This window comes from Spinacia oleracea, chromosome 4 (assembly GCF_020520425.1).
Source record: "Spinacia oleracea cultivar Varoflay chromosome 4, BTI_SOV_V1, whole genome shotgun sequence".
NCBI classification, from domain to species: Eukaryota; Viridiplantae; Streptophyta; class Magnoliopsida; order Caryophyllales; family Amaranthaceae; genus Spinacia; species Spinacia oleracea.
This window is the reverse complement of record NC_079490.1, coordinates 11,034,963-11,061,194: the sequence shown is the minus strand read 5'-3', so window position 1 is coordinate 11,061,194 and position 26,232 is coordinate 11,034,963. Positions and strand designations below refer to the sequence as shown.

Genomic DNA, 26,232 nt, shown 5'->3' with positions numbered 1-26,232 from the left:
TCACTTCGACCTGCATGAAGTTTTTAGTTAGAGTTTTTAGGAACCCAGCATAGCTTGGGTTCCTTACTTGGAATCAAATCACTTTTCTTTACCCATTTAGTTTTGGTGAATTTGATGTTCTTTTCCAAGTACCTTTGGTTTTTAGGGCAAGAAACTCTATAGTGACCGATTTGACCACAGAAGGTGCATACTATGTCACTGTATAAATCTACTCTGGTTTTTCTAGGATGATGCTTTTTGTGGTTAAAACCTAAACCTTCTGTGCGTTTGGTTCTAGCTTCTTCTATCCATTTTGGTGTTCCCTCTATTTTGTGTCTGGTCCTTTTAGTCAATTCACTTTCTAGATGGGTATTTTCTTGGTGAATTTTCACTAGTTCTAACTGAGCTTTTTCTAGTTCTTCTTTATAGAGGTTCTTGGTTTTGGCTATTTTTAGGTCAATCAGATCTTGTTTTAGCCAGGAGTTTTCATTGCGTAAGGCTTCACACATTTCTTTTATATGAAGGTTTTGATCAAAGAGTTTAAAGAAACGATTGTCAATATCTAAGTTTGAGTTTCTGGTCCATTCCAACTCCTCTGTGAGTTTATTGACAATGTCTTGGTGTTTTCTGTCTGAGTCTAGTTTTTCTTTTAGGAGATCCTCATAATCACTAGTGAGACAAGAAAGTAAGTCAAACAGTTCTACTTTAGACATGGATTCAAGCCTACTTTTAATATGAACAAGACTTGCCTGGAATTTATCAGATTCTGAGTCGGATTCTTCATCTTCATGTTCAGCTACAAGACACAGGTGAGCAATTTCTTCGTTGGGTTGTTCTTGTTCCTCATCAGAAGAAGTATCTCCCCATGCAGCGATCATGGCTTTTCTTACCTCAGTTTTGGAAAAGGAGTTTCTGTTGTCTTTGAATCTATCTTTTGTTGTTTCCTTTCCCTTTCCTCGTTCTTGATCCCATAGAGGACATTCCCTAATGCGATGTTCCAAGTTTCCACACTTATGGCATCCAGTGTCAGTTTTAGGGAACTTTCTATTTGGTTTGCTTCTGTGTTCCACATCTTTGTAGTTCCTAAACATTCTTCTGAACCTCCTAGCAAACAGAGCTGTCTCTTCATCTTCTTCAGAGTTTTCATCATTTTCGGTTTTTAGAGCAAGAGCTCTATTTTTGGTATTCTCTGAAGGTGGCGCGTTTAATTGCAGTTCATGAGTTAGGAGAGATCCAGCCAGTTGTTCCAGGTTAAACTTTGTGAAGTCTTTAGTTTCCTAGAGAGCTGTGACTTTAGCCATCCAGGGAGCTTGTGGTAGACTTCTTAGGACCTTCCTGACTTGTTCCTCAGGAGTTATGATTTTGCCAAGAGAGTTTAGTTCATTGATAATGTTTGTGAAGCGAGTAATCATGTCTTGAATCGTTTCAGATGTCTTCATGGTGAACAGCTCGTATTGGTGCATTAAGAGATCAATCTTCGATCTCTTAACTTCGTTTGTTCCTTCATGAGTAACCTGGAGCAGATCCCAAATCTGCTTCGCGTTCTTGCAGCCCATAACTCTGTTGTGTTCATTTGGACCTAGTCCACAATGAAGGATTTTGACGGCCATGGCATTGAGTTCAAGCTTTTCATAGTCGGCTTTGTCAAATTCATCAACAGGTTTGGGAACAGTTTCTCCAGAGGAGTTCAGCTTAGTGACTTGGAAGTCTCCAACTTCAATCACTCTCCATACTTGATAGTTTTCAGCCTTAATGAAAATCTCCATCCTGTTTCTCCAGTAGGAATAGTATTTACCGCTAAACATTGGAGGTCGTTGTGTTGAGTATCCCTCTTCTAGTTTCTCCGTAGTGTTCATAGCTTCAGAATCGTTTTTCCCGTCAGCGTTACCTGCAGTTTAAAGGGTTCTCGCTCTGATACCAATTGTTAGTTTTACAGAGTTCCTCAAGAGGGGGCGGTGAATTGATATTTTACGTATTTATAAAAATTAAACTACAAGGAACAGAAATAGTAAAATATGCAAGCAAGATTTAGCGTGGAAAACTCTCTAGGCCCAATAGAGAGGAAAAAACCACGGCCCCTTTGGGGACTTAAACACTTTCACTAATTAGGCAAAACAACTTAGTTTCTTTACAAACCTAATCTACTCGGGCCACAATCTGCCAATCGCCTCTGATTGCAGATGACTAGGAACAACCCTCTTTGTTCCTTCCCTTATGGAAACAGTCCCTCAACTGTTCCTACTCACTGATCTCTCGTGAGATCTTCTCTCTTGCTCAAGTAAGCCTGACTCAGGCTTAACATACAATAACTCAACACTTTAATCAAACGTATAAGAATTAATTAACTACTTAACATACGATATAAGACTAAGTAACAAATACTGCTCTATATGGGAACAGGAACAGACTTCTTTAAAAATTAAGACTTTAAGGGTGATACCTGAAAGCTTCCGGTTGATGTAAATAAGTCTGATAAAAAGTTTCGCAAAGAACAAAGGTTGTATTTATACGAATCCAAGTGTTTAACCTAGATTCAAATCCAACCCAGTTTAGGACTCTTTTCAATAGATAGATTTTCGCAAATCTTACTTCAAACGCGTTTAGGAAAATCAATCTTTTCGTATTTTGAGAGTTATATGTTAACTCAAATTCAAGAGTATAACTTCAAACAGTTTTGTAAAATCAGTTTAAAACATTTGATGTTTATCTTTTTGTAAAAGTAAAACTGATTTATTTCGTTTCACGATATAACTAGGACTCTTCAAAATACTCTGTTCCCATACTAAGCATGTACTAAATTACATTGGTCTTATACCTTTCGACCCTTATAGAATTTGCTTGACTTGATCCTTGATTTAATCTTGCCACGTACTTTGAACTTAATTACTTCAAAGCTCCCTAGCTTGCTTCGGTTGTTGCATTTGTCCTTCTTTAAATATTAACCTGTTCCTGACATTCTCCAAAACGAACTATTAGTAGAAGGTAAGCTTGTCATCATCAAAACCAGGAATCAACAGTGTCTTAGCTACCTTTAGTTTCGTAGGTATTCCCTTTCAAAAAAAATCAGCTTCCTTATATGGTATTTTGGTTGAATGCTTGAATTGAATGAACTATTTGTCAGAAAATAAAATAAAATTTGAGCTTGTCCTGAGGTTTTACAAAAACTACCGTTGTGATCCTAGATGCAATTAAATACGATGGTATGGTATGATTTTGGAATTTTGGATCATACGAATGAGACAACCGATAATGTATTTTGTCATAGTACGTTGTTGCATTTTGGATATCAATGGTACATGGAGCTATAGTAGGGAGTAGATTAGATGAGATTATATAGGTAACACAAATACTTTGTATTTCCTCCGTTCCACAATAGATGCATCATTTCTCATTTCACGTATGCCAACACGTTTATTTGAACATTAATATCTCTAAATGCGCGGAGCCTAGAAGAAGGTGACTCGCGCAGACAACTGACCCTATAAATTATAAAAAGTTGATGTTGGGGTGTTAAAATGGGCCCATCATTTTAACCCAAAAGCCAATAAAACCCACTCAAGCCCAATACCACCAACAAGGCCTCAAAAGGCCCAACAAAACACTATATATATCCCTCATGGGGCAAGGTAAAAGGGGTGATTCTCTAACCCTAGAGAAGCCACCCTACTCTCTCTCTCTCCCCTAAACACCTCATTTTGTACATCAATTGTACTGACTTGAGCGTCGGAGGCTCCGCCTCGGGGACCCCCCCTTGGCCTGGAGTTCATCTTGCAGGCACCGTACGAGGCCAGATCTCAAGACACCAAGGACGCTCATACTATCTTTTCAACCCCGGAACAATTTGGCGCCGTCTGTGGGGATCGAGAGCAAAAACCCATGAAAATCCACATTTTCATGCCACCATGTTCAACCATCTCGGGTCGAATCTTGGTCACGAATGACAAAGGGAATTAAGAACTACTCTGTACTGCTGGTGGTTCAATTCGTCCCAAAGCACAAACTACGAGTCAACAAAATATAAAAGAAAATGGTTTATTTTGCTTGTTGTACTCAAAATACCCGAACACTCCAAAGTGTTAAATTTACTTTGGTACAGTGCAATATCTGGTGATTTATTTTGCTGGATTTGTCAAAATAGCCCAAGTAAAGATGCTTGATTTGATTTGTCAAAATAGTGCAATCTGCTTGATTTGTCAAAACAGCATACATTGGCACGCTGCATCACTTCCGGAGCTGATCTCCTTAGGGCCGACAACCACCCTCGTCGGCAAGCCTCCGAGGTCACGCCGAAGTCAGACCGCCAAGCTCAGTGCCGAAGCTCCCGAGCAGTCGCGAAGCTCCCGAGCTCAACCTCTCCATTTATACCATAGCTTGAAAATGGAAGCTACTATGGAGGAAATTTCATAGTTGCAACTTCAGCATCATCAATTTAGTCGATGCCCACAAGGTGTTTGACAAAATACCTCAAAGACTGGCTGAAGGTGAAGCTAGTCTCCCGAAGAACTTCCCGAGGTCGAAACGACATGCCGAGGTAAATACTCAGCGGTCTGAAAGTGGAGCCACGGTCCGAGCCCGCGCTCCCGAGGCCTAACTCAGTACCGAGGTCAATGCCGAGCATAGTTTCACTTCCGAGGTTAACTCACACGAGGCAGGCAAGGACTTCGGCAAAGCAAAATAAGCGGCCGAGAAACAGAGTAATTATTGCCCGAGCCAAGGGTCGGACATGGTGTCAAGTAGAGAAACCATAACGCTTGCATTGCTCATTGTGATCTCAAAGCTAAGTTCTCTTAACCAACTTTTACACATTTTCTATATACTCTAAGACTTTGTATAGCATACTGTTGTTTATTGATTGAGTGGGGAACTTCTCATGTATGAACACCAACCGCTCGATCAATCAAATTGCAATATGATTAAGCCATGGTCATTTCTAAGCTGGCCAGCTACCCACCGAGTGGCTAGCAACCGACATAATGCTTAAATGAAGTCATACCATACGTTAATTCTAAAGTTTTCATTATCTATGATGTCTCTGCTTATTAATATCAAATAAAATTACTAGTTTAATTGATGATATGCTAGGCAAATTGGCAACTGCAACGAAGGCAAACTCATGATTACAACATCAAAAGTTGATAATGCGAGCCACAATGTCGGCAAAATTTGATGAGATATGCTAAATTGTGCCATCTGAAGCTGATTCTTGCTCTCAATCTAAGCAAAGTCTTCAGAGATGAATGCAAAACCAGTTTAGTTTGTCAAAACACAAGACTTGCAACGTCAATATCCATCTTCTTTCTCACTGAGCTTAAGTGGATGAATTGTTTTCAAAGTAATTGAGGAAGGCCCGAGGCAATACAATGATCAGAAGAGGCAGAGCAAGGCTAAGCTTCCGAGGCCAGTACCGCCGAAGCTAAGCTTCCAATGCCGTTTCAGATTCTAGTCTCCCGAAGCTCCCTGTTCCCAGTGCCGAGGTCAGCGCCGAGCCACCTCCCGAGCATAGCAGCGAAGCTCTCGAGCAATGCCGAAAAGCAGTGCCAAATTCAGTGTGCGAGGTCCAAACAACATGCCGAGGCAACTACTCGGGGATCCGAAGTTGACCCGCCAAGGTTAATCGTCCAAAGTTGGAGCCACGGTCCGAGCCTTCGCCCCCGAGGCTAAACTCAGTACCTGAAAGTTAGTGCCAGGGTCAACAGCTCCCTAGCTCAGCACCGGAACTTAGTTCGAACAGTTTCGAAGCTCATTTTCTGAGGATGACTAAGCAGCAAGCTAACTCAATATTTGCCGACAATATTAAAAAGAAACTCAGTTCACAATCGAGAAAATGAGTATTACTGCAATTGAGAAACTCAAAATCAAGGCAAAGTACCAAAGCTTAGAATCGAGCTCAGTGCCGAAGGTCAGTCTTCAGTGCCGAACACAACCGCCTAGTTTTGGTGGATAGTGATGATAATATAAATCAGCATCAACAAAGCAAACTAAATGGCTGGAAAAGCCGAGCATGGTGCCGAAGCCGACCTTCTGAGGTCCGAATCACAGCTCCCGAAGAGATTCTATATACCCATCCGAGGTTGACTGAAATCGAAGAGATCGGAGCCGATAAATGGGTGTCTCCACTGGTCAGCGGGTTCCAAAAATAACGAGCAGTGGCTTGTGATAAATCACAAAGTGAAAAGCTTGAAAATGGAACAACAATAATGGGTTTTAAAGAGGATGAGGAATCTCCCTCTTTAAATGGGTTAGGTAATGCCAACCAAATAAATCCAAAAAGAAGTTGCATACAACATGAAAGAGGCCGAGCAATACAATGGGCCGAGCAAACCGACTCAAAAACTGAGTGGCCCAACCTCAAAGCTAAGTCTTCTATCTATTTAAGCTTTGTACTTTATATTTTGTCAACATTAATAATTACTTGACTTGATAAATTTGGTAAAATGCTAATATTCTTGGAAACTTAATTTGACAGACATTGTCTAACAATAAGTCATTTTGCAAGAGCATATACCTCAAATTGTTCATCATGTTCAAAACAAATTATAAATTCATGTTTGACAAACATAAATACATCAAATATTGAAGATCAAAATTGTGTAGCTCCGAGATTACAACTCGAACCGATGTTAAAATCCGAGCCGATTTTAGAAGCACGTTCTTAAACAGATCTCCGGATTTGAAGAGCGAGGTTAAAAATCGCTCTGAGATTACAACTCGAATCGATGTTACAGTCCGAGCCGAGGTACAAAACCGCTCCGAGATTACAACTCGAACCGATGTTACAATCCGAGCCGATTTTGGAAGCACGTTCTTAAACAAATCTCCGGATTTGAAGAGCGAGGTTAAAAATCGCTTCGAGATTACAACTCGAATCGATGTTACAGTCCGAGCCGAGGTAAAAACCGCTCCGAGATTACAACTCGAACCGATGTTACAATCCGAGCCGATTTTAGAAGCACGTTCTTAAACAGATCTCCGGATTTGAAGAGCGAGGTTAAAAATCGCTCCGAGATTACAACTCAAATCGATGTTACAGTCCCAGCCGAGGTAAAAAACCGCTCCGAGATTACAACTCGAACCGATGTTACAATCCGAGCCGATTTTAGAAGCACGTTCATAAACAGATCTCCGGATTTGAAGAGCGAGGTTAAAAATCACTCCGAGATTACAACTCGAATCGATGTTACAATCCGAGCCGAAGGTAAAAATCGAGCCAAAGGTAAAAATTCGGGCCGAAGGTAAAAACCGAGCCGAAGGTAAAAATTCCGTGATCAAAATCAAAACCCAACCCATTTTTCAAATAGAATTGGGTCTGGGGGGCATTTGTTGGGGTGTTAAAATGGGCCCACCATTTTAACCCAAAAGCCAATAAAACCCACTCAAGCCCAATACCACCAACAAGGCCTCAAAAGGCCCAACAAAACACTATATATACCCCTCATGGGGCAAGGTAAAAGGGGTGATTCTCTAACCCTAGAGAAGTCACCCTACTCTCTCTCTCCCCTAAACACCTCATTTTGTACATCAATTGTACTGACTTGAGCGTCGGAGGCTCCGCCTCGGGGACCCCCCCTTGGCCTAGAGTTCATCTTGCAGGCACCGTACGAGGCCAGATCTCAAGACACCAAGGACGCTTATGAAGGAAATAATGCCCTTGGTCCAAGTATGCATTCTATGTTAAGTCTAATAAATGCGGTTCAGTATTAATTAACAAGTTAATAATTCAGTGAGATCAAGTGAGCTGAATGCCTAGCTAGAGGCCGCTTCAGTTCAAGTGGAATTAATGATATTAATCCACAGCTTACTCTTGACTGAACCCGTAGGTTCACAAAAATAGTACGTAAACGGATCAAGTATTTAATGGCATTAAATACTCCAACTATGGATATTCGGAATCGACGGATCTTGGTTTCAGTGGGAGCTGAGATCGTCACAGGCAAGAAATGAATACTCCGGAAACGATGATATTGCCGGAAACGGAAATATGGATCGTATCGGAAATATAAATATTATCCAAGTCGTAGATGTTGCCGGAAACGGAAACATGGTACGTATCAGGAAATATTATCGGAAATGGAAATATTGCCGGAATCGGAAATATTGCCGGAAACGGAAATATTGTCAGAATCGGAAATATTATCGGAATCGGAAAATAATTCCGGAAACGGAAATATTAAATATTTGTTTGAAACGGAAATTAATTCCGGAATCGAAAATATTAAATATTGTTCGTATCGGAAATAAATTCCGGAATCGGGAATTTAATCGGAAGCGTATCGTACGAATAAGCATCGGACGAGGCCTGCCGGACGAGGGCCCAGCACGAAGCCAGGCCATCGCCCAGCAAGCCAAGCGCGCCACACGAACAGCCAAGGCCACGCCAGGCCCAGCGCAAGGCCAGGCCCAGCAGGCCGTGGCAGCGCGCACAGCGCGCGCAGCGCGCGCAGCTGCGAGCAGTGGGCTGCGAGCATTGCTGCAGCTCGCGTGGGCTTGTAGCTCGCGTGGGCCGTGCGGCCGTGCGGGCTGTGCGCGGGCATGGCCTGCACGCTTGCGGGTCATGCTCGCGTAAGTGTTTGTGTTCGCATACGAAACCTAAAACGTGCAGAATTCGTTTAATGATTAAATTCCTAATTCTATTTGATAAATTAATTAAATAAGAGTTTTATTATAATTCTAATTTAATTAATTCGTATCCTAATAGGATTCCAATTCTCTTTCCATACCCCTATAAATATGTGGCCTGGGTTCACAATTTATAACGAGTTATTCAAGTATTCAAAGTGAGTTTTTGAGAGAAAAATTCAGTCACACATCTTGCTCAAAAGTGCCGAAAATTTATAGTACCTTAGGGGCGATTCTAGTTGGTCAATCTTAAGGCGGATCCGGACGTGCTGTGGACTATCTACGGAGGGACGACACTTGGAGTCCTAAAGACTTGTTCTTGTTCGGTTCGGGCGCAGCTAGGGAAGGCACGCAACAAAGAGTATGCATCTAAATTATGCTATATGATTATGTGTAAATAATATGTATTCCCGGCTTAATGGTTGTTTCCGCATGATTTATGAATTGTCATATGTATCATAACCTAACAGTGGTATCAGAGCCTCTTATTATTTTCATAATCTAAATTGCATGAACATGGTTAAATATTACAAATTTGCAAGAATTAAAAGGGGTGATTAATTTTCGTAATTGTTAATTAATTGCAAATTGCGTTTATTTAATTATACGTACGCAGTTTTTCGGCAGTTTCTTCGTTACTCATCCAAATCGAGTGATTTTTGTGTCAATTCCGCATGTAAAAGGCATTCTAAAATTTTGACAAAAACAGTATTTTTCTTCCGAACCCAGAATTCTCAAATTCGAAGCCTAACTATGACTTTTCGAAGGTTTTAGTTTTTCGAATGCAAAATTTCGTAAATTTAAGATGTTAAATTAAATATTTGCGATTCTTGTTGATAAATCTTGAATTTTTGATTGACCTACTGTATATGTTTAACAAGTTTGAATGCCTAGCCTTGTTAATTATGCAATCTAATTTGTAATTATGATTAATTTGTTGAAAATTAGAATAATTTAGAATTAATTTGATTTTCATAATTAATTATAATTTAATTAGAAACCTATGATTAAACTCCACCATAAAAATTGTAAATTTATGATAAATTTTAAATTTTTATGCCCTAGGCTTGAATCCATGATAATCGGAGATCAATTGAATAATAAATTTTCGATTTTTTCGCCCTAAAATTATGAAATTAATATTAATTTATTAATTTGTCATTAATTTTAAATATAAATTTTTTAAATTTTATGCGATTCGTTCATATAACTTGCACGCACAAAGCAATGGACGCTACGTGTTACCCTTAAGGGGTGTTGTATAGTGCGGGCATGCGACGACGAGCAAGGGAGCTCGTCGCCCGTGCGGCACGAATGCAATGAGCAAGGGCATGGTGCACGAGCACAAGGCAGCAGCCCTGCCTTGTGTCGTGGGCCACGAGCTATGGACGAATGAGGCATGGGCGAAGGCAAGGCACGGCAGTCGCGTGTGGGCAGCAAGCGAGCTGCGCCACAACGCGCACTGCCTCGCGCAAGGGCGCGCAGCCTCGCGCGCAGCAAGCGCAAGCTCGCGTGCCACGAGCGCTGCGCCCAGCGTCGATCGCGCGCAGCGAGCAATTGCTCGCGCACAGCAAGCGATGGCTCGCGCACAGCGAGCGATGGCTCGCGTGCATCGAGCGCTGGAGCGCGCGCAGCAAGCGCTGGCGAGCGCGCACAGCGAGCGATGGCTCGCGTGCATAGAGCGCTGGCGCGCGCGCAGCGAGCACCAACTTGTGCGATGGCTTGCGATGGGTAGATGCAGCAGCTATGCGACGAGCGCATGGGCTGCGCGCACATGGCCAGCGATGGCTGTGTGCGTGTGGCCCATGGGCGTGCGATGCGTAGGGTGTTTGCGTTGCGATTAGATCGTTTTGAATGTTTAATTTGAAATTTTCAGTTTACGTAATTTTAATTAATTTTAAAATTAATAATTTAAATTATTTTCTTGGATTTTAATTTTGAATATTGTAATTATAATAAATTTTATTTATTCTAATTATTTTACTAAAATTAAAATCATGAATTAATTTAAATACGACTGAAATCAAATTAAAATTTTTGGATTCAATTATAAATTTATATGGGCTTTAAATTTTAATTAAATTTGTATGTTTCCGGTTAGACTTGAAATACATTTTTATGTTTAAAATTAGTAAAGCATATGAATTTATTGGTTTAAGTGGGGGCGCTTTTTAGTCATAAACTCTTGATTAGGTCTACGAATCCTTAAGGTTAAAACAACTTGATTAGAATTAATAAGGACTGAATAATTGGTAGATTATTGGTGCCCTTGATTAATTGCTGCAAATGTTTACGTGATGCATAATGTGTTTTACTGACCAGCTATGTGGGCTATTCATGATAATGAATGGGTGAATGGTATATATTGTATATGTACTGTTTTGCAGGTTATGAAGTGACTAGTATGGCCCAAATAGGATAGAAAATATGGTTTGCGTACCATTAATTTGAATGTAATTGGTCTAAAGTACCAAAGTTGTTTTTCAATTCAAATATGGTCTGCGTACCATCAAATAGTTGTAATTAGTTTTAATTATAGCTTATCCTATTTGAAGAAAATGGTGCCTCCCACGGAGATTTTCAAGACGGACTTTGAAGTCAAAGCTTCAAGATGAAGTCGGGCCATACTAGATCACATTTATCTTATGCATGCTTTAAGTTATTTATTGCTTTAAATATGTCTTAATTATGCATAAGATTGTGGCTTGATTATGTTGCATGATTAAGGATTTTAGTTCACTTAAAATCTAACCAACATAGTAAGAGCCTTAAGTTCCAAACTTAAAAATTGAGTTAAAAGGTGCCATGCCAAAATATACACTTGCTTGGATATCCTTTACATCAATCTAGTAATAGTTTTCGCTCAGCGAGGTGTTACTTATTGGTCCTAAAGGGGCAAGGTACACAAATAATTGTGAGTACATGTTAGTTTTGGTGAAACTCAACGATATAAGTAAGGAGTCCTTTTATGTCGTGGCAAAATCGATAGGTTTACCTAATAAGTTCTTAGACGTACCTATCAACCAAGAATAGTTTCTAGACTATTAGCAAAAGGATTTTGCTTACCTAAGATGTTTTAGGATTAAGTCGACAAACTGTGCTTAGTTCTTCAATGATTTTAGGATCTTGGAATCATTTTATTCACACCTGCCGGAACACATAACTTGAATAAAATGCTTAATAAACATTGAATTATGCATGTATGCTAGAATTTAAGTTTATTAAGAAAAACTGTGAATGGTTATTTATTTGTTTATTCTTTTCAATTGTAGTTTTTAATATGGCAAACAACAATTCATTCAACATTCGATCAATTCTCGAAAAGGAGAAGTTGAACGGGAAAAACTTTCCTGATTGGCAAAGGAACTTGCAAATAGTTCTTATGCAGGAAGAAAAGGAGTATGTCCTAGAAGAGGCGATGCCCGAAGCCGCAGGCGACGGGGTCACTCAGGCAGCCCTCAATCGTTGGATTGATGCCAACAAGGATGTGAAATGTCTAATGCTCGCCACCATGAGTGCGGATCTGCAGAAAACGTTCATCAACTCAGATGCTTTCACAATCATCAGTGAGTTGAAGAACATGTTCCAAGATCTGGCTCGAGTCGAAAGATTCGAGACACATAGGCAAATTCTTGAGACCAAGCTTAAGAAAGGCGAGCCTGTAAGTCCACATGTTCTCAAAATGATTGGACTCATTGAGAATATGAGTCGGCTGGATCAGCAATTTTCTCAGGAAATGGCTATAGACACCATCCTCCATTCTCTTCATAGCGGGTATGAGCAGTTCAAACTGAACTACAGTATGAATAGTCTGGACAAAACGCTCACTGAGCTTCACGGTATGCTGAAGACCGCTGAAAAGACGCTCAAAAGTGATAAGCAGGATGTGCTTATGGTGCGTGGGGGCAAGTTCAAGAAATCTGGAAAGAAGAGGAATGCTAAGAAAGGTGGCAACAAGGCCAGCCCAACTAAGCAAACTGGCGCCAAATCTGTAAAGAGGAAGGTCAGTCAACCCACTTCTGAATCCGAATGCTTCTACTGCAAGAAGAAGGGGCATTGGAAGAGAGATTGCTTGAAGCTAAAGGAAGATCAGAAGAATGGAACAGTCGTTCCATCTTCAGGTATTTTCGTTATAGACTGTATACTTGCTAATTCAACTTCTTGGGTATTAGATACAGGTTGTGGCTCACACTTATGTTCCAATCCACAGGGACTAAGAAGAAGTAGAAAGTTAAGCAAGGGTGAAGTCGACCTACGAGTGGGAAATGGAGCACGGATTGCTGCATTAGCTGTAGGAACTTACTTTTTGTCATTGCCCTCCGGGCTAGTTTTGGAACTGGAAGAATGTTTCCATGTTCCAAGTCTTACTAAAAACATCATTTCAGTTTCTTGCTTAGATGCTAAGGGATTTTCCTTTTTAATAAAAGACAATAGTTGTTCGTTTTATTTTAAAGAGATGTTTTATGGATCTGCTAGATTAGTTGGACTTTATTTATTAGATCACGACAAACAAGTATATAACATAAATACCAAAAAGGCCAAAAAGGATGATTCAGATCTCACCTATCTGTGGCATTGTCGATTAGGCCATATAAACTTGAAACGCTTAGAAAGACTTCAAAAGGAAGGAATTCTAGAACCATTTGACTTAGAGGATTATGGTAAATGCGAATCATGTTTACTTGGCAAAATGACAAAGCAACCTTTCTCTAAAGTTGGAGAAAGAGCAAATGAACTATTGGGTTTAATCCATACAGATGTATGTGGACCAATGAGTACAAATGCTAGAGGTGGTTTCAGCTACTTTATTACTTTCACTGATGACTTCAGTAGATATGGTTATGTCTACCTAATGAAGCATAAGTCTGAATCCTTTGACAAATTCAAGGAATTTCAGAGTGAAGTAGAGAATCAATTAGGCAAGAAGATTAAGGCACTGCGGTCTGATAGAGGCGGTGAATATCTGAGCTATGAATTTGATGACCATCTGAAAGGATGTGGAATTCTATCAGAATTGACTCCTCCTGGAACACCACAATGGAACAGTGTGTCGGAACGGAGGAACAGAACCTTGCTAGACATGGTCAGGTCAATGATGGGTCAGGCCGAACTTCCATTAGAATTTTGGGGACATGCACTAAATACAGCTGCACTCACTATAAATAGAGCTCCGTCTAAAGCTGTCGAAAAGACTCCATACGAATTATGGTTTGGAAAGCCTCCAAATGTGTCTTTTCTTAAGATTTGGGGATGTGAAGTATACGTCAAACGATTAATTTCAGACAAACTTCATCCAAAATCTGACAAATGTATCCTTGTGGGCTATCCAAAGGAAACAAAGGGGTATTACTTCTACAATACATCTGAGAACAAGGTGTTTGTTGCTCGAGATGGTGTCTTTTTGGAGAAAGATCACATTTCCAAAATGACAAGTGGGAGAAAAGTAGACCTCGAAGAAATTCGAGTCGAACAACAAACTCTAGAGAATGCTCAAGATGACATTCAGGATGAAACTCATAGATCTTTAGAAGAATCTGGTGAGAATCATGGTCAATCTAGAAATGTTACCCCGCGTAGATCGCAAAGATATAGATCTCAACCGGAAAGGTACTTAGGTATTTTGACGAACGAGAGCTATGACGTTCTATTACTTGAAAGTGATGAACCTGCGACTTACAAACAAGCTATGACGAGCCCTAGCTCCAAGCAATGGCAAGAAGCCATGCAATCTGAATTAGACTCCATGTCTGAAAACCAAGTATGGGATTTGGTCGATTTGCCAGATGGCTACCAAGCCATTGGAAGCAAATGGGTTTTCAAACTGAAAAAGGACAAGGATGGGAAACTTGAAGTTTTCAAAGCTAGATTGGTTGCAAAAGGTTACAGGCAAGTCCACGGTGTGGATTACGATGAAACCTTTTCACCAGTTGCAATGCTAAAATCTATTCGGATAATGTTAGCAATCGCTGCATATTACTATTACGAAATATGGCAGATGGATGTCAAAACTGCTTTCTTAAACGGCGTTTTAACAGAAACTGTGTTTATGACACAGCCTGAAGGTTTTGAGGATCCAAAGAATGCTAAAAAGGTATGCAAGCTAAAGAAGTCAATCTACGGATTGAAGCAGGCATCCAGGAGCTGGAATATACGTTTTGATGAAGCAGTCAGTGACTTTGGTTTCATCAAGAACGCGGACGAATCTTGTGTATACAAGAAGGTCAGTGGGAGCAAAATTTCTTTCCTAGTATTATATGTCGACGACATATTACTTATCGGAAATGACATTCCTATGTTGAACTCTGTCAAGATTTGGCTTGGGAAATGTTTTTCGATGAAAGATCTAGGAGAAGCACAGTACATATTGGGCATCAAGATTTACAGAGATAGATCTAAAAAGATGATTGGACTTAGTCAAAGCACTTATATCAATAAGGTGCTTGATAGGTTCAAGATGGCGGACTCCAAGCGAGGCTACCTACCCATGTCTCATGGAATGACTCTAAGCAAGACTCAGTGCCCAAAAACACTTGATGAGCGTAGACGAATGAATGGGATTCCATATGCATCATTGATTGGTTCAATAATGTATGCTATGATATGTACACGCCCGGATGTTGCGTACGCACTCAGTGCTACGAGCAGATACCAGTCAGACCCAGGAGAGGCGCATTGGACTGCTGCCAAGAACATTCTGAAGTACCTGAAAAGGCACAAAGATGACTTCCTGGTCTATGGTGGAGATGATGAATTAATTGTTAAAGGCTATACGGACGCAAGTTTCCAAACCGACAAAGATGATTTCAGATCACAGTCTGGGTTTGTCTTCTGCCTCAACGGAGGAGCAGTAAGCTGGAAAAGTGCTAAGCAAAGCACCATTGCGGATTCTACAACTGAAGCGGAGTACATTGCTGCACATTAGGCAGCAAAGGAAGCTATATGGCTAAGGAAGTTCATAGGTGAACTTGGTGTAGTCCCCTCCATTAAAGGACCAATAGCCCTGTATTGTGATAATAACGGAGCTATTGCACAGGCAAAGGAGCCTAGACACCACCAGAGAGTCAAGCATGTACTTCGTAGATTTCACCTTCTACGAGAGTTCGTTGAAAGAAAAGAAGTCGAGATAAGCAAAATTGGTACTGATGACAACATATCAGATCCATTAACTAAACCTCTGCCGCAGGCGAAGCACAACTCGCACACTGCAGCTATGGGAATCAAGCATCTTGGAGAATGGCTTTGATGTCTCTGTTTAATGTTTTAAAAGTTTTAGAGTTTAAATCTTTGTAAAACATTATTGGTTAATCATTCACAATAAATGAAAATAATTCATTTTTCCATTTAATTTGTGGTTTATTAAATGATGAGTCCCTTCAATTTGACGATATATTCAAGATAGACTGTCAGGACCAGTCCTGTGACTAAGAAATGTCTATCAAGTGAACTTGAATGTCAAAGGTTGAAAATGGTCCCTAGTCGGAGTTTTCTATAAAATTGGACGCATAGAAAACGTTAGACGATTAGAATGCAAGATGACTAGTAGTTCTGTTTCTTGAACTATGTGGACATGGCAATGTCATAATCATTTGCATAGATACTTACTTTGGGAAGACTAGTATCGGACAAGACCTATGAAACTTTACTGTAAGAGATGAAAATCTGTCATAAGTAAATTTCATTAAAATTATTAGACACTAAATCCTCAATACCCGAGTGATTTGAGATTACTTGTTTGATAACTGGTTGCTTTGACGTTGACCAACCGTCGCACCGTAAAAGAAGGCTATAAAGGCAACGCTCAGGTAATCACCTATCAAACGAAGTCTAATCTCAAGATCACAAGATTGGGATTGTCCTCCCATAAATCGGGATGAGATGCTTAAAAGTTGTACAAGGCCACTCGGAGAGCTAGAAACTGTGAAATGCATGGCCGTGCTCGGATGAATCATAGGCTATGATTATCTGTTTATTTGATCAGTTGAACTCTGAAACCGAGGAACACCTCTGGACATAATAAGGATGACAACTCTTACCTTATGTTCAAGACCAAGCATCGAGCGACAAAGGAATTAGGAAATGCACACTTGTCCCTAAGGACAAGTGGGAGACTGAAGGAAATAATGCCCTGTTAGGTTATGATACATATGACAATTCATAAATCATGCGGAAAAAACCATTAAGCCAGGAATACATATTATTTACACATAATCATATAGCATAATTTAGATGCATACTCTTTGTTGCGTGCCTTCCCTAGCTGCGCCCGAACCGAACAAGAACAAGTCTTTAGGACTCCAAGTGTCGTCCCTTCGTAGATAGTCCACAGTACGTCCGGATCCGCCTTAAGATTGATCAACTAGAATCGCCCTTAAGGTACTATTATTTTCGGCTAAAATGGGCAAGAGTTATGGCTGATTTTTCTGCTTAAAAATCCTAGTTTTGAATACTTGAAAACTTATGTATAAATAATGACCCCTAGGCCCTTATTTATAGAGGTATGGAAAAGGAATTGTAATCCTACTAGGATCTGGATTTGTTAATTAGAACTTTATTAGGACTCTAAATAACAAAGCAATTCTAATAAGATTAGGATTTTAATCTTCGCACGAATCCCAATAGAATTAGGATTTCCGGCATACGCATCGCACAAGCCGTGCACCCGCGCAGGCCTTGCGGCCCACGACAAGCGCACAGCCCATGTGCGGTGCTGCGTGCGCCCTTGGCTGGGCCTGGCCTTGCGCTGGGCCTGGTCGAGGCGTGCGTTGCGTGCGGCTCGCTGGGCGATGGCCTGGCTTCGTGCTGGGCCTTCGTCTAGCGGGCCTCGTCCGATGCTAATTCGTACGATACGCTTCCGATTAAATTCCCGATTCCGGAATTCATTTCCGATACGAACAACATTTAATATTTCCGATTCCGGAATTAATTTCCGTTTCGAACAAATATTTAATATTTCCGTTTCCGGAATTATTTTCCGATTCCGATAATATTTCCGTTTCTGACAATATTTCCGTTTCCGGCAATATTTCCGATTCCGGCAATATTTCCATTTCCGATAATATTTTCCGATACGTACCATGTTTCCGTTTCCGGCAACATCTACGACTTGGATAATATTTATATTTCCGATACGATCCATATTTCCGTTTCCGGCAATATCATCGTTTCCGGAGTATTCATTTCTTGCCTGTGACGATCTCAGCTCCCACTGAAACCAAGATCCGTCGATTCCGAATATCCATAGATGGAGTATTTAATGCCATTAAATACTTGATCCGTTTACGTACTATTTGTGTGACCCTACGGGTTCAGTCAAGAGTAAGCTGTGGATTAATATCATTAATTCCACTTGAACTGAAGCGGCCTCTAGCTAGGCATTCAGCTCACTTGATCTCACTGAATTATTAACTTGTTAATTAATACTGAACCGCATTTATTAGACTTAACATAGAATGCATACTTGGACCAAGGGCATTATTTCCTTCAGTCTCCCACTTGTCCTTAGGGACAAGTGTGCATTTCCTAATTCCTTTGTCGCTCGATGCTTGCTCTTGAACATAAGGTAAGAGTTGTCATCCTTATTATGTCCAGAGGTGTTTCTCGGTTTCAGAGTTCAACTGATCAAATAAACAGATAATCATAGCCTATGATTCATCCGAGCACGGCCATGCATTTCACAGTTTCTAGCTCTCCGAGTGGCCTTGTACAACTTTTAAGCATCTCATCCCGATTTATGGGAGGACAATCCCAATCTTGCGATCTTGAGATTAGACTTCGTTTGATAGGTGATTACCTGAGCGTTGCCTTTATAGCCTCCTTTTACGGTGCGACGGTTGGTCAACGTCAAAGCAACCAGTTCTCAAACAAGTAATCTCAAATCACTCAGGTATTGAGGATTTAGTGTCTAATAATTTTAATGAAATTTACTTATGACAGATTTTCATCTCTTACAGTAAAGTTTCATAGGTCTTGTCCGATACTAGTCTTCCCAAAGTAAGTATCTATGCAAATGATTATGACATTGCCATGTCCACATAGTTCAAGAAACAGAACTACTAGTCATCTTGCATTCTAATCGTCTAACGTTTTCTATGCGTTCAATTTTATAGAAAACTCCAACTAGGGACCATTTTAAACCTTTGACATTCAAGTTCACTTGATAGACATTTCTTAGTCACAGGACTGGTCCTGACAGTCTATCTTGAATATATCGTCAAATTGAAGGGACTCATCATTTAATAAACCACAAATTAAATGGAAAAATGAATTCTTTTCATTTATTGTGAATGATTAACCAATAATGTTTTACAAAGATTTAAACTCTAAAACTTTAAAACATTAAACAGAGACATCAAAGCCATTCTCCAATATGCTTGATTCCCATAGCTGCAGTGTGGGAGTTGTGCTTCGCCTGCGGCAGAGGTTTAGTTAATGGATCTGATATGTTGTCATCAGTACCAATTTTGCTTATCTCGACTTCTTTTCTTTCAACGAACTCTCGTAGAAGGTGAAATCTACGAAGTACATGCTTGACTCTCTGGTGGTGTCTAGGCTCCTTTGCCTGTGCAATAGCTCCGTTATTGTCACAATACAGGGCTATTGGTCCTTTAATGGAGGGGACTACACCAAGTTCTCCTATGAACTTCCTTAGCCATATAGCTTCCTTTGCTGCTTCATGTGCAGCAATGTACTCCGCTTCAGTTGTAGAATCCGCAATGGTGCTTTGCTTAGCACTTTTCCAGCTTACTGCTCCTCCGTTGAGGCAGAAGACAAACCCAGACTGTCTGAAATCATCTTTGTCGGTTTGGAAACTTGCGTCCGTATAGCCTTTAACAATTAATTCATCATCTCCACCATAGACCAGGAAGTCATCTTTGTGCCTTTTCAGGTACTTAAGAATGTTCTTGGCAGCAGTCCAATGCGCCTCTCCTGGGTCTGACTGGTATCTGCTCGTAGCACTGAGTGCATACGCAACATCCGGGCGTGTACATATCATAGCATTCATTATTGAACCAATCAATGATGCATATGGAATCCCATTCATTCGTCTACGCTCATCAAGTGTTTTTGGGCACTGAGTCTTGCTTAGAGTCATTCCATGAGACATGGGTAGGTAGCCTCGCTTGGAGTCCGCCATCTTGAACCTATCAAGCACCTTATTGATATAAGTGCTTTGACTAAGTCCAATCATCCTTTTAGATCTATCTCTGTAAATCTTGATGCCCAATATGTACTGTGCTTCCCCTAGATCCTTCATCGAAAAACATTTCCCAAGCCAAATCTTGACAGAGTTCAACATAGGAATGTCATTTCCGATAAGTAATATGTCGTCGACATATAATACTAGGAAAGAAATTTTGCTCCCACTGACCTTCTTGTATACACAAGATTCGTCTGCGTTCTTGATGAAACCAAAGTCACTGACTGCTTCATCAAAACGTATATTCCAGCTCCTGGATGCCTGCTTCAATCCGTAGATTGACTTCTTTAGCTTGCATACCTTTTTAGCATTATTTGGATCCTCAAAACCTTCAGGCTGTGTCATAAACACAGTTTCTGTTAAAACGCCGTTTAAGAAAGAAGTTTTGACATCCATCTGCCATATTTCGTAATCGTAATATGCAGCGATTGCTAACATTATCCGAATAGACTTTAGCATTGCAACTGGTGAAAAGGTTTCATCATAATCCACACCGTGGACTTGCCTGTAACCTTTTGCAACCAATCTAGCTTTGAAAACTTCAAGTTTCCCATCCTTGTCCTTTTTCAGTTTGAAAACCCATTTGCTTCTAATGGATTGGTAGCCATCTGGCAAATCGACCAAATCCCATACTTGGTTTTCAGACATGGAGTCTAATTCAGATTGCATGGCTTCTTGCCACTGCTTGGAGCTAGGGCTCGTCATAGCTTGTTTGTAAGTCGCAGGTTCATCACTTTCAAGTAATAGAACGTCATAGCTCTCGTTCGTCAAAATACCTAAGTACCTTTCCGGTTGAGATCTATATCTTTGCGATCTACGCGGGGTAACATTTCTAGATTGACCATGATTCTCACCAGATTCTTCTAAAGATCTCTGAGTTTCATCCTGAATGTCATCTTGAGCATTCTCTAGAGTTTGTTGTTCGACTCGAATTTCTTCGAGGTCTACTTTTCTCCCACTTGTCATTTTGGAAATGTGATCTTTCTCCAAAAAGACACCATCTCGAGCAACAAATACCTTGTTCTCAGATGTATTGTAGAAGTAATACCCCTTTGTTTCCTTTGGATAGCCCACAAGGATACATTTGTCAGATTTTGGATGAAGTTTGTCTGAAATTAATCGTTTGACGTATACTTCACATCCCCAAATCTTAAGAAAAGACACATTTGGAGGCTTTCCAAACCATAATTCGTATGGAGTCTTTTCGACAGCTTTAGACGGAGCTCTATTTATAGTGAGTGCAACTGTATTTAGTGCATGTCCCCAAAATTCTAATGGAAGTTCGGCCTGACCCATCATTGACCTGACCATGTCTAGCAAGGTTCTGTTCCTCCGTTCCGACACACCGTTCCATTGTGGTGTTCCTGGAGGAGTCAATTCTGATAGAATTCCACATTCTTTCAGATGGTCATCAAATTCATAGCTCAGATATTCACCGCCTCTATCAGACCGCAGTGCCTTTATCTTCTTGCCTAATTGATTTTCTACTTCACTCTGAAATTCCTTGAATTTGTCAAAGGATTCAGACTTATGCTTCATTAGGTAGACATAACCATACCTACTGAAGTCATCAGTGAAAGTGATAAAGTAGCTGAAACCACCTCTAGCATTTGTACTCATTGGTCCACATACATCTGTATGGATTAAACCCAATAGTTCATTTGCTCTTTCTCCAACTTTAGAGAAAGGTTGCTTTGTCATTTTGCCAAGTAAACATGATTCGCATTTACCATAATCCTCTAAGTCAAATGGTTCTAGAATTCCTTCCTTTTGAAGTCTTTCTAAGCGTTTCAAGTTTATATGGCCTAATCGACAATGCCACAGATAGGTGAGATCTGAATCATCCTTTTTGGCCTTTTTGGTATTTATGTTATATACTTGTTTGTCGTGATCTAATAAATAAAGTCCATTGACTAATCTAGCAGATCCATAAAACATATCTTTAAAATAAAACGAACAACTATTGTCTTTTATTAAAAAGGAAAATCCCTTAGCATCTAGGCAAGAAACTGAAATGATGTTTTTAGTAAGACTTGGAACATGGAAACAATCTTCCAGTTCCAAAACTAGCCCGGAGGGCAACGACAAAAAGTAAGTTCCTACAGCTAATGCAGCAATCCGTGCTCCATTTCCCACTCGTAGGTCGACTTCACCCTTGCTTAACTTTCTACTTCTTCTTAGTCCCTGTGGATTGGAACATAAGTGTGAGGCACAACCTGTATCTAATACCCAAGAAGTTGAATTAGCAAGTATACAGTCTATAACGAAAATACCTGAAGATGGAACGACTGTTCCGTTCTTCTGATCTTCCTTTAGCTTCAAGCAATCTCTCTTCCAATGCCCCTTCTTCTTGCAGTAGAAGCATTCGGATTCAGAAGTGGGTTGACTGACCTTCCTCTTTACAGACTTGGCGCAAGTTTGCTTAGTTGGGCTGGCCTTGTCGCCACCTTTCTTAGCATTCCTCTTCTTTCCAGATTTCTTGAACTTGCCCCCACGCACCATAAGCACATCCTGCTTATCACTTTTGAGCGTCTTTTCAGCGGTCTTCAGCATACCGTGAAGCTTAGTGAGCGTTTTGTCCAGACTATTCATACTGTAGTTCAGTTTGAACTGATCATACCCGCTATGAAGAGAATGGAGGATGGTGTCTATAGCCATTTCCTGAGAAAATTGCTGATCCAGCCGACTCATATTCTCAATGAGTCCAATCATTTTGAGAACATGTGGACTTACGGGCTCGCCCTTCTTAAGCTTGGTCTCAAGAATTTGCCTAGGAGTCTCGAATCTTTCGACTCGAGCCAGATCTTGGAACATGTTCTTCAACTCACTGATGATTGTGAAAGCATCTGAGTTGATGAACGTTTTCTGCAGATCCGCACTCATGGTGGCGAGCATTAGACATTTCACATCCTTGTTGGCATCAATCCAACGATTGAGGGCTGCCTGAGTGACCCCGTCGCCTGCAGCTTCGGGCATCGCCTCTTCTAGGACATACTCCTTTTCTTCCTGCATAAGAACTATTTGCAAGTTCCTTTGCCAGTCAAGGAAGTTTTTCCCGTTCAACTTCTCCTTTTCGAGAATTGATCGAATGTTGAATGAATTGTTGTTTGCCATATTAAAAACTACAATTGAAAAGAATAAACAAATAAATAACCATTCACAGTTTCTCTTAATAAACTTAAATTCTAGCATACATGCATAATTCAATGTTTATTAAGCATTTTATTCAAGTTATGTGTTCCGGCAGGTGTGAATAAAATGATTCCAAGATCCTAAAATCATTGAAGAACTAAGCACAGTTTGTCGACTTAATCCTAAAACATCTTAGGTAAGCAAAAGCCTTTTGCTAATAGTCTAGAAACTATTCTTGGTTGATAGGTACGTCTAAGAACTTATTAGGTAAACCTATCGATTTTGCCACGACATAAAAGGACTCCTTACTTATATCGTTGAGTTTCAGCAAAACTAACATGTACTCACAATTATTTGTGTACCTTGCCCCTTTAGGACCAATAAGTAACACCTCGCTGAGCGAAAACTATTACTAGATTGATGTAAAGGATATCCAAGCAAGTGTATATTTTGGCATGGCACCTTTTAACTCAATTTTTAAGTTTGGAACTTAAGGCTCTTACTATGTTGGTTAGATTTTAAGTGAACTAAAATCCTTAATCATGCAACATAATCAAGCCACAATCTTATGCATAATTAAGACATATTTAAAGCAATAAATAACTTAAAGCATGCATAAGATAAATGTGATCTAGTATGGCCCGACTTCATCTTGAAGCTTTGACTTCAAAGTCCGTCTTGAAAATCTCCGTGGGAGGCACCATTTTCTTCAAATAGGATAAGCTATAATTAAAACTAATTACAACTATTTGATGGTACGCAGACCATATTTGAATTGAAAAACAACTTTGGTACGTAAGACCAATTACATTCAAATTAATGGTACGCAGACCATATTTTCTATCCTATTTGGGCCATACTAGTCACTTCATAACCTGCAAAACAGTACATATACAATATATACCATTCACCCATTCATTATCATGAATGGCCCACATAGCTGGTTAGTAAAACACATTATGCATCACGTAAACATTTGCAGCAATTAATCAAGGGCACCAATAATCTACCAATTATTCAGTCCTTATTAATTCTAATCAAGTTGTTTTAACCTTAAGGATTTGTAGACCTAATCAAGAGTTTATGACTAAAAGGGCTCCCACTTAAACCAATAAATTCATATGCTTTACTAATTTTAAACATAAAAATGTATTTCTAGTCTAACCGGAAATATACAAATTTAATTAAAATTTAAAGCTCATATAAATTTATAATTGAATCCAAAAAGTTTAATTTAATTTCAGTCGTATTTAAATTAATTCATGATTTTAATTTTAGTAAAATAATTAGAATAAATAAAATTTATTATAATTACAATATTCAAAATTAAAATCCAAGAAAATAATTTAAATTTTTAATTTTAAAATTAATTAAAATTACGTAAACTGAAAATTTCAAATTAAACATTCAAAACGATCTAATCGCAACGCAAACACCCTACGCATCGCACGCCCATGGGCCACACGCACACAGCCATCGCTGGCCATGTGCGCGCAGCCCATGCGCTCGTCGCATAGCTGCTGCATCTTCCATCGCAAGCCATCGCACAAGTGGTGCTCGCTGCGCGCGCGCCAGCGCTCGACGCACGCGAGCCATCGCTCGCTGTGCGCGCTCGCCAGCGCTTGCTGCGCGCGCTCCAGCGCATGATGCACGCGAGCCATCGCTCGCTGTGCGCGAGCAATTGCGCGCGATCAATGCTGAGCGCAGCGCTCGTGGCACGCGAGCTTGGGCTCGCTGCGCGCGAGGCTGCGCGCGCTTGCGCGAGGCAGTGCGCGTTGTGGCGCAGCTCGCTTGCTGCCCACACGCGACTGCCATGCCTTGCCTTCGCCCATGCCCATTCATCCATATCTCGTGGCCCACGACACAAGGCAGGGCTGCTGCCTTGTGCTCGTGCACCATGCCCCTGCTCATTGCATTCGTGCCGCACGGGCGACGAGCTCCCTTGCTCGTCGTCGCATGCCCGCACTATACAACACCCCTTAAGGGTAACACGAAGCGTCCATTGCTTTGTGCGTGCAAGTTATATGAACGAATCGCTTAAAAATTTAAAATTTATATTTAAAATTAATGACAAATTAATAAATAATATTAATTTCATAATTTTAGGGCGAAAAATCGAAAATTTATTATTCAATTGATTTCCGATTATTATGGATTCAAGCCTAGGTCATAAAAATTTAAAATTTATCATAAATTTACAATTTTTATGGTGGTTTTTAATCATAGGTTTCTAATTAAATTATAATTAATTATGAAAATCAAATTAATTCTAAATTATTCTAATTTTCAACAAATTAATCATAATTACAAATTAGATTGCATAATTAACAAGGCTAGGCATTCAAACTTGTTAAACATATACAGTAGGTCAATCAAAAATTCAAGATTTATCAACAAGAATCGCAAATATTTAATTTAACATCTTAAATTTACGAAATTTTGCATTCGAAAAACTAAAACCTTCGAAAAGTCATAGTTAGGCTTCGAATTTGAGAATTCTGGGTTCGGCAGAAAAATATTATTTTTGTCAAAATTTTAGAATGCCTTTTACATGCGGAATTGACACAAAAATCACTCGATTTGGATGAGTAACGAAGAAACTGCCGAAAAACTGCGTACGTATAATTAAATAAACGCAATTTGCAATTAATTAACAATTACGAAAATTAATCACCCCTTTTAATTCTTGCAAATTTGTAATATTTAACCATGTTCATGCAATTTAGATTATGAAAATAATAAGAGGCTCGTGATACCACTGTTAGGTTATGATACATATGACAATTCATAAATCATGCGGAAAAAACCATTAAGCCAGGAATACATATTATTTACACATAATCATATAGCATAATTTAGATGCATACTCTTTGTTGCGTGCCTTCCCTAGCTGCGCCCGAACCGAACAAGAACAAGTCTTTAGGACTCCAAGTGTCGTCCCTCCGTAGATAGTCCACAGTACGTCCGGATCCGCCTTAAGATTGACCAACTAGAATCGCCCTTAAGGTACTATTATTTTCGGCTAAAATGGGCAAGAGTTATGGCTGATTTTTCTGCTTAAAAATCCTAGTTTTGAATACTTGAAAACTTATGTATAAATAATGACCCCTAGGCCCTTATTTATAGAGGTATGGAAAAGGAATTGTAATCCTACTAGGATCTGGATTTGTTAATTAGAACTTTATTAGGACTCTAAATAACAAAGCAATTCTAATAAGATTAGGATTTTAATCTTCGCACGAATCCCAATAGAATTAGGATTTCCGGCATACGCATCGCACAAGCCGTGCACCCGCGCAGGCCTTGCG

The 26,232-nt window shown here is 39.9% G+C and overlaps 1 protein-coding gene across 1 annotated transcript; it reads right to left on the bottom strand.

The window, feature by feature from the left end:
• On the bottom strand, nucleotides 1–1,835 carry LOC130471314 (uncharacterized). The gene is made up of 3 exons (XM_056841365.1): nucleotides 1,311–1,835; nucleotides 133–1,256; nucleotides 1–10 (listed from the first exon to the last, which is right to left on the bottom strand). Exons 1-3 carry the CDS (start codon nucleotides 1,833–1,835, stop codon nucleotides 1–3), a joined length of 1,659 nt encoding a protein of 552 aa, XP_056697343.1.
• Between the last annotated feature and the right edge of the window lie 24,397 nt (nucleotides 1,836–26,232).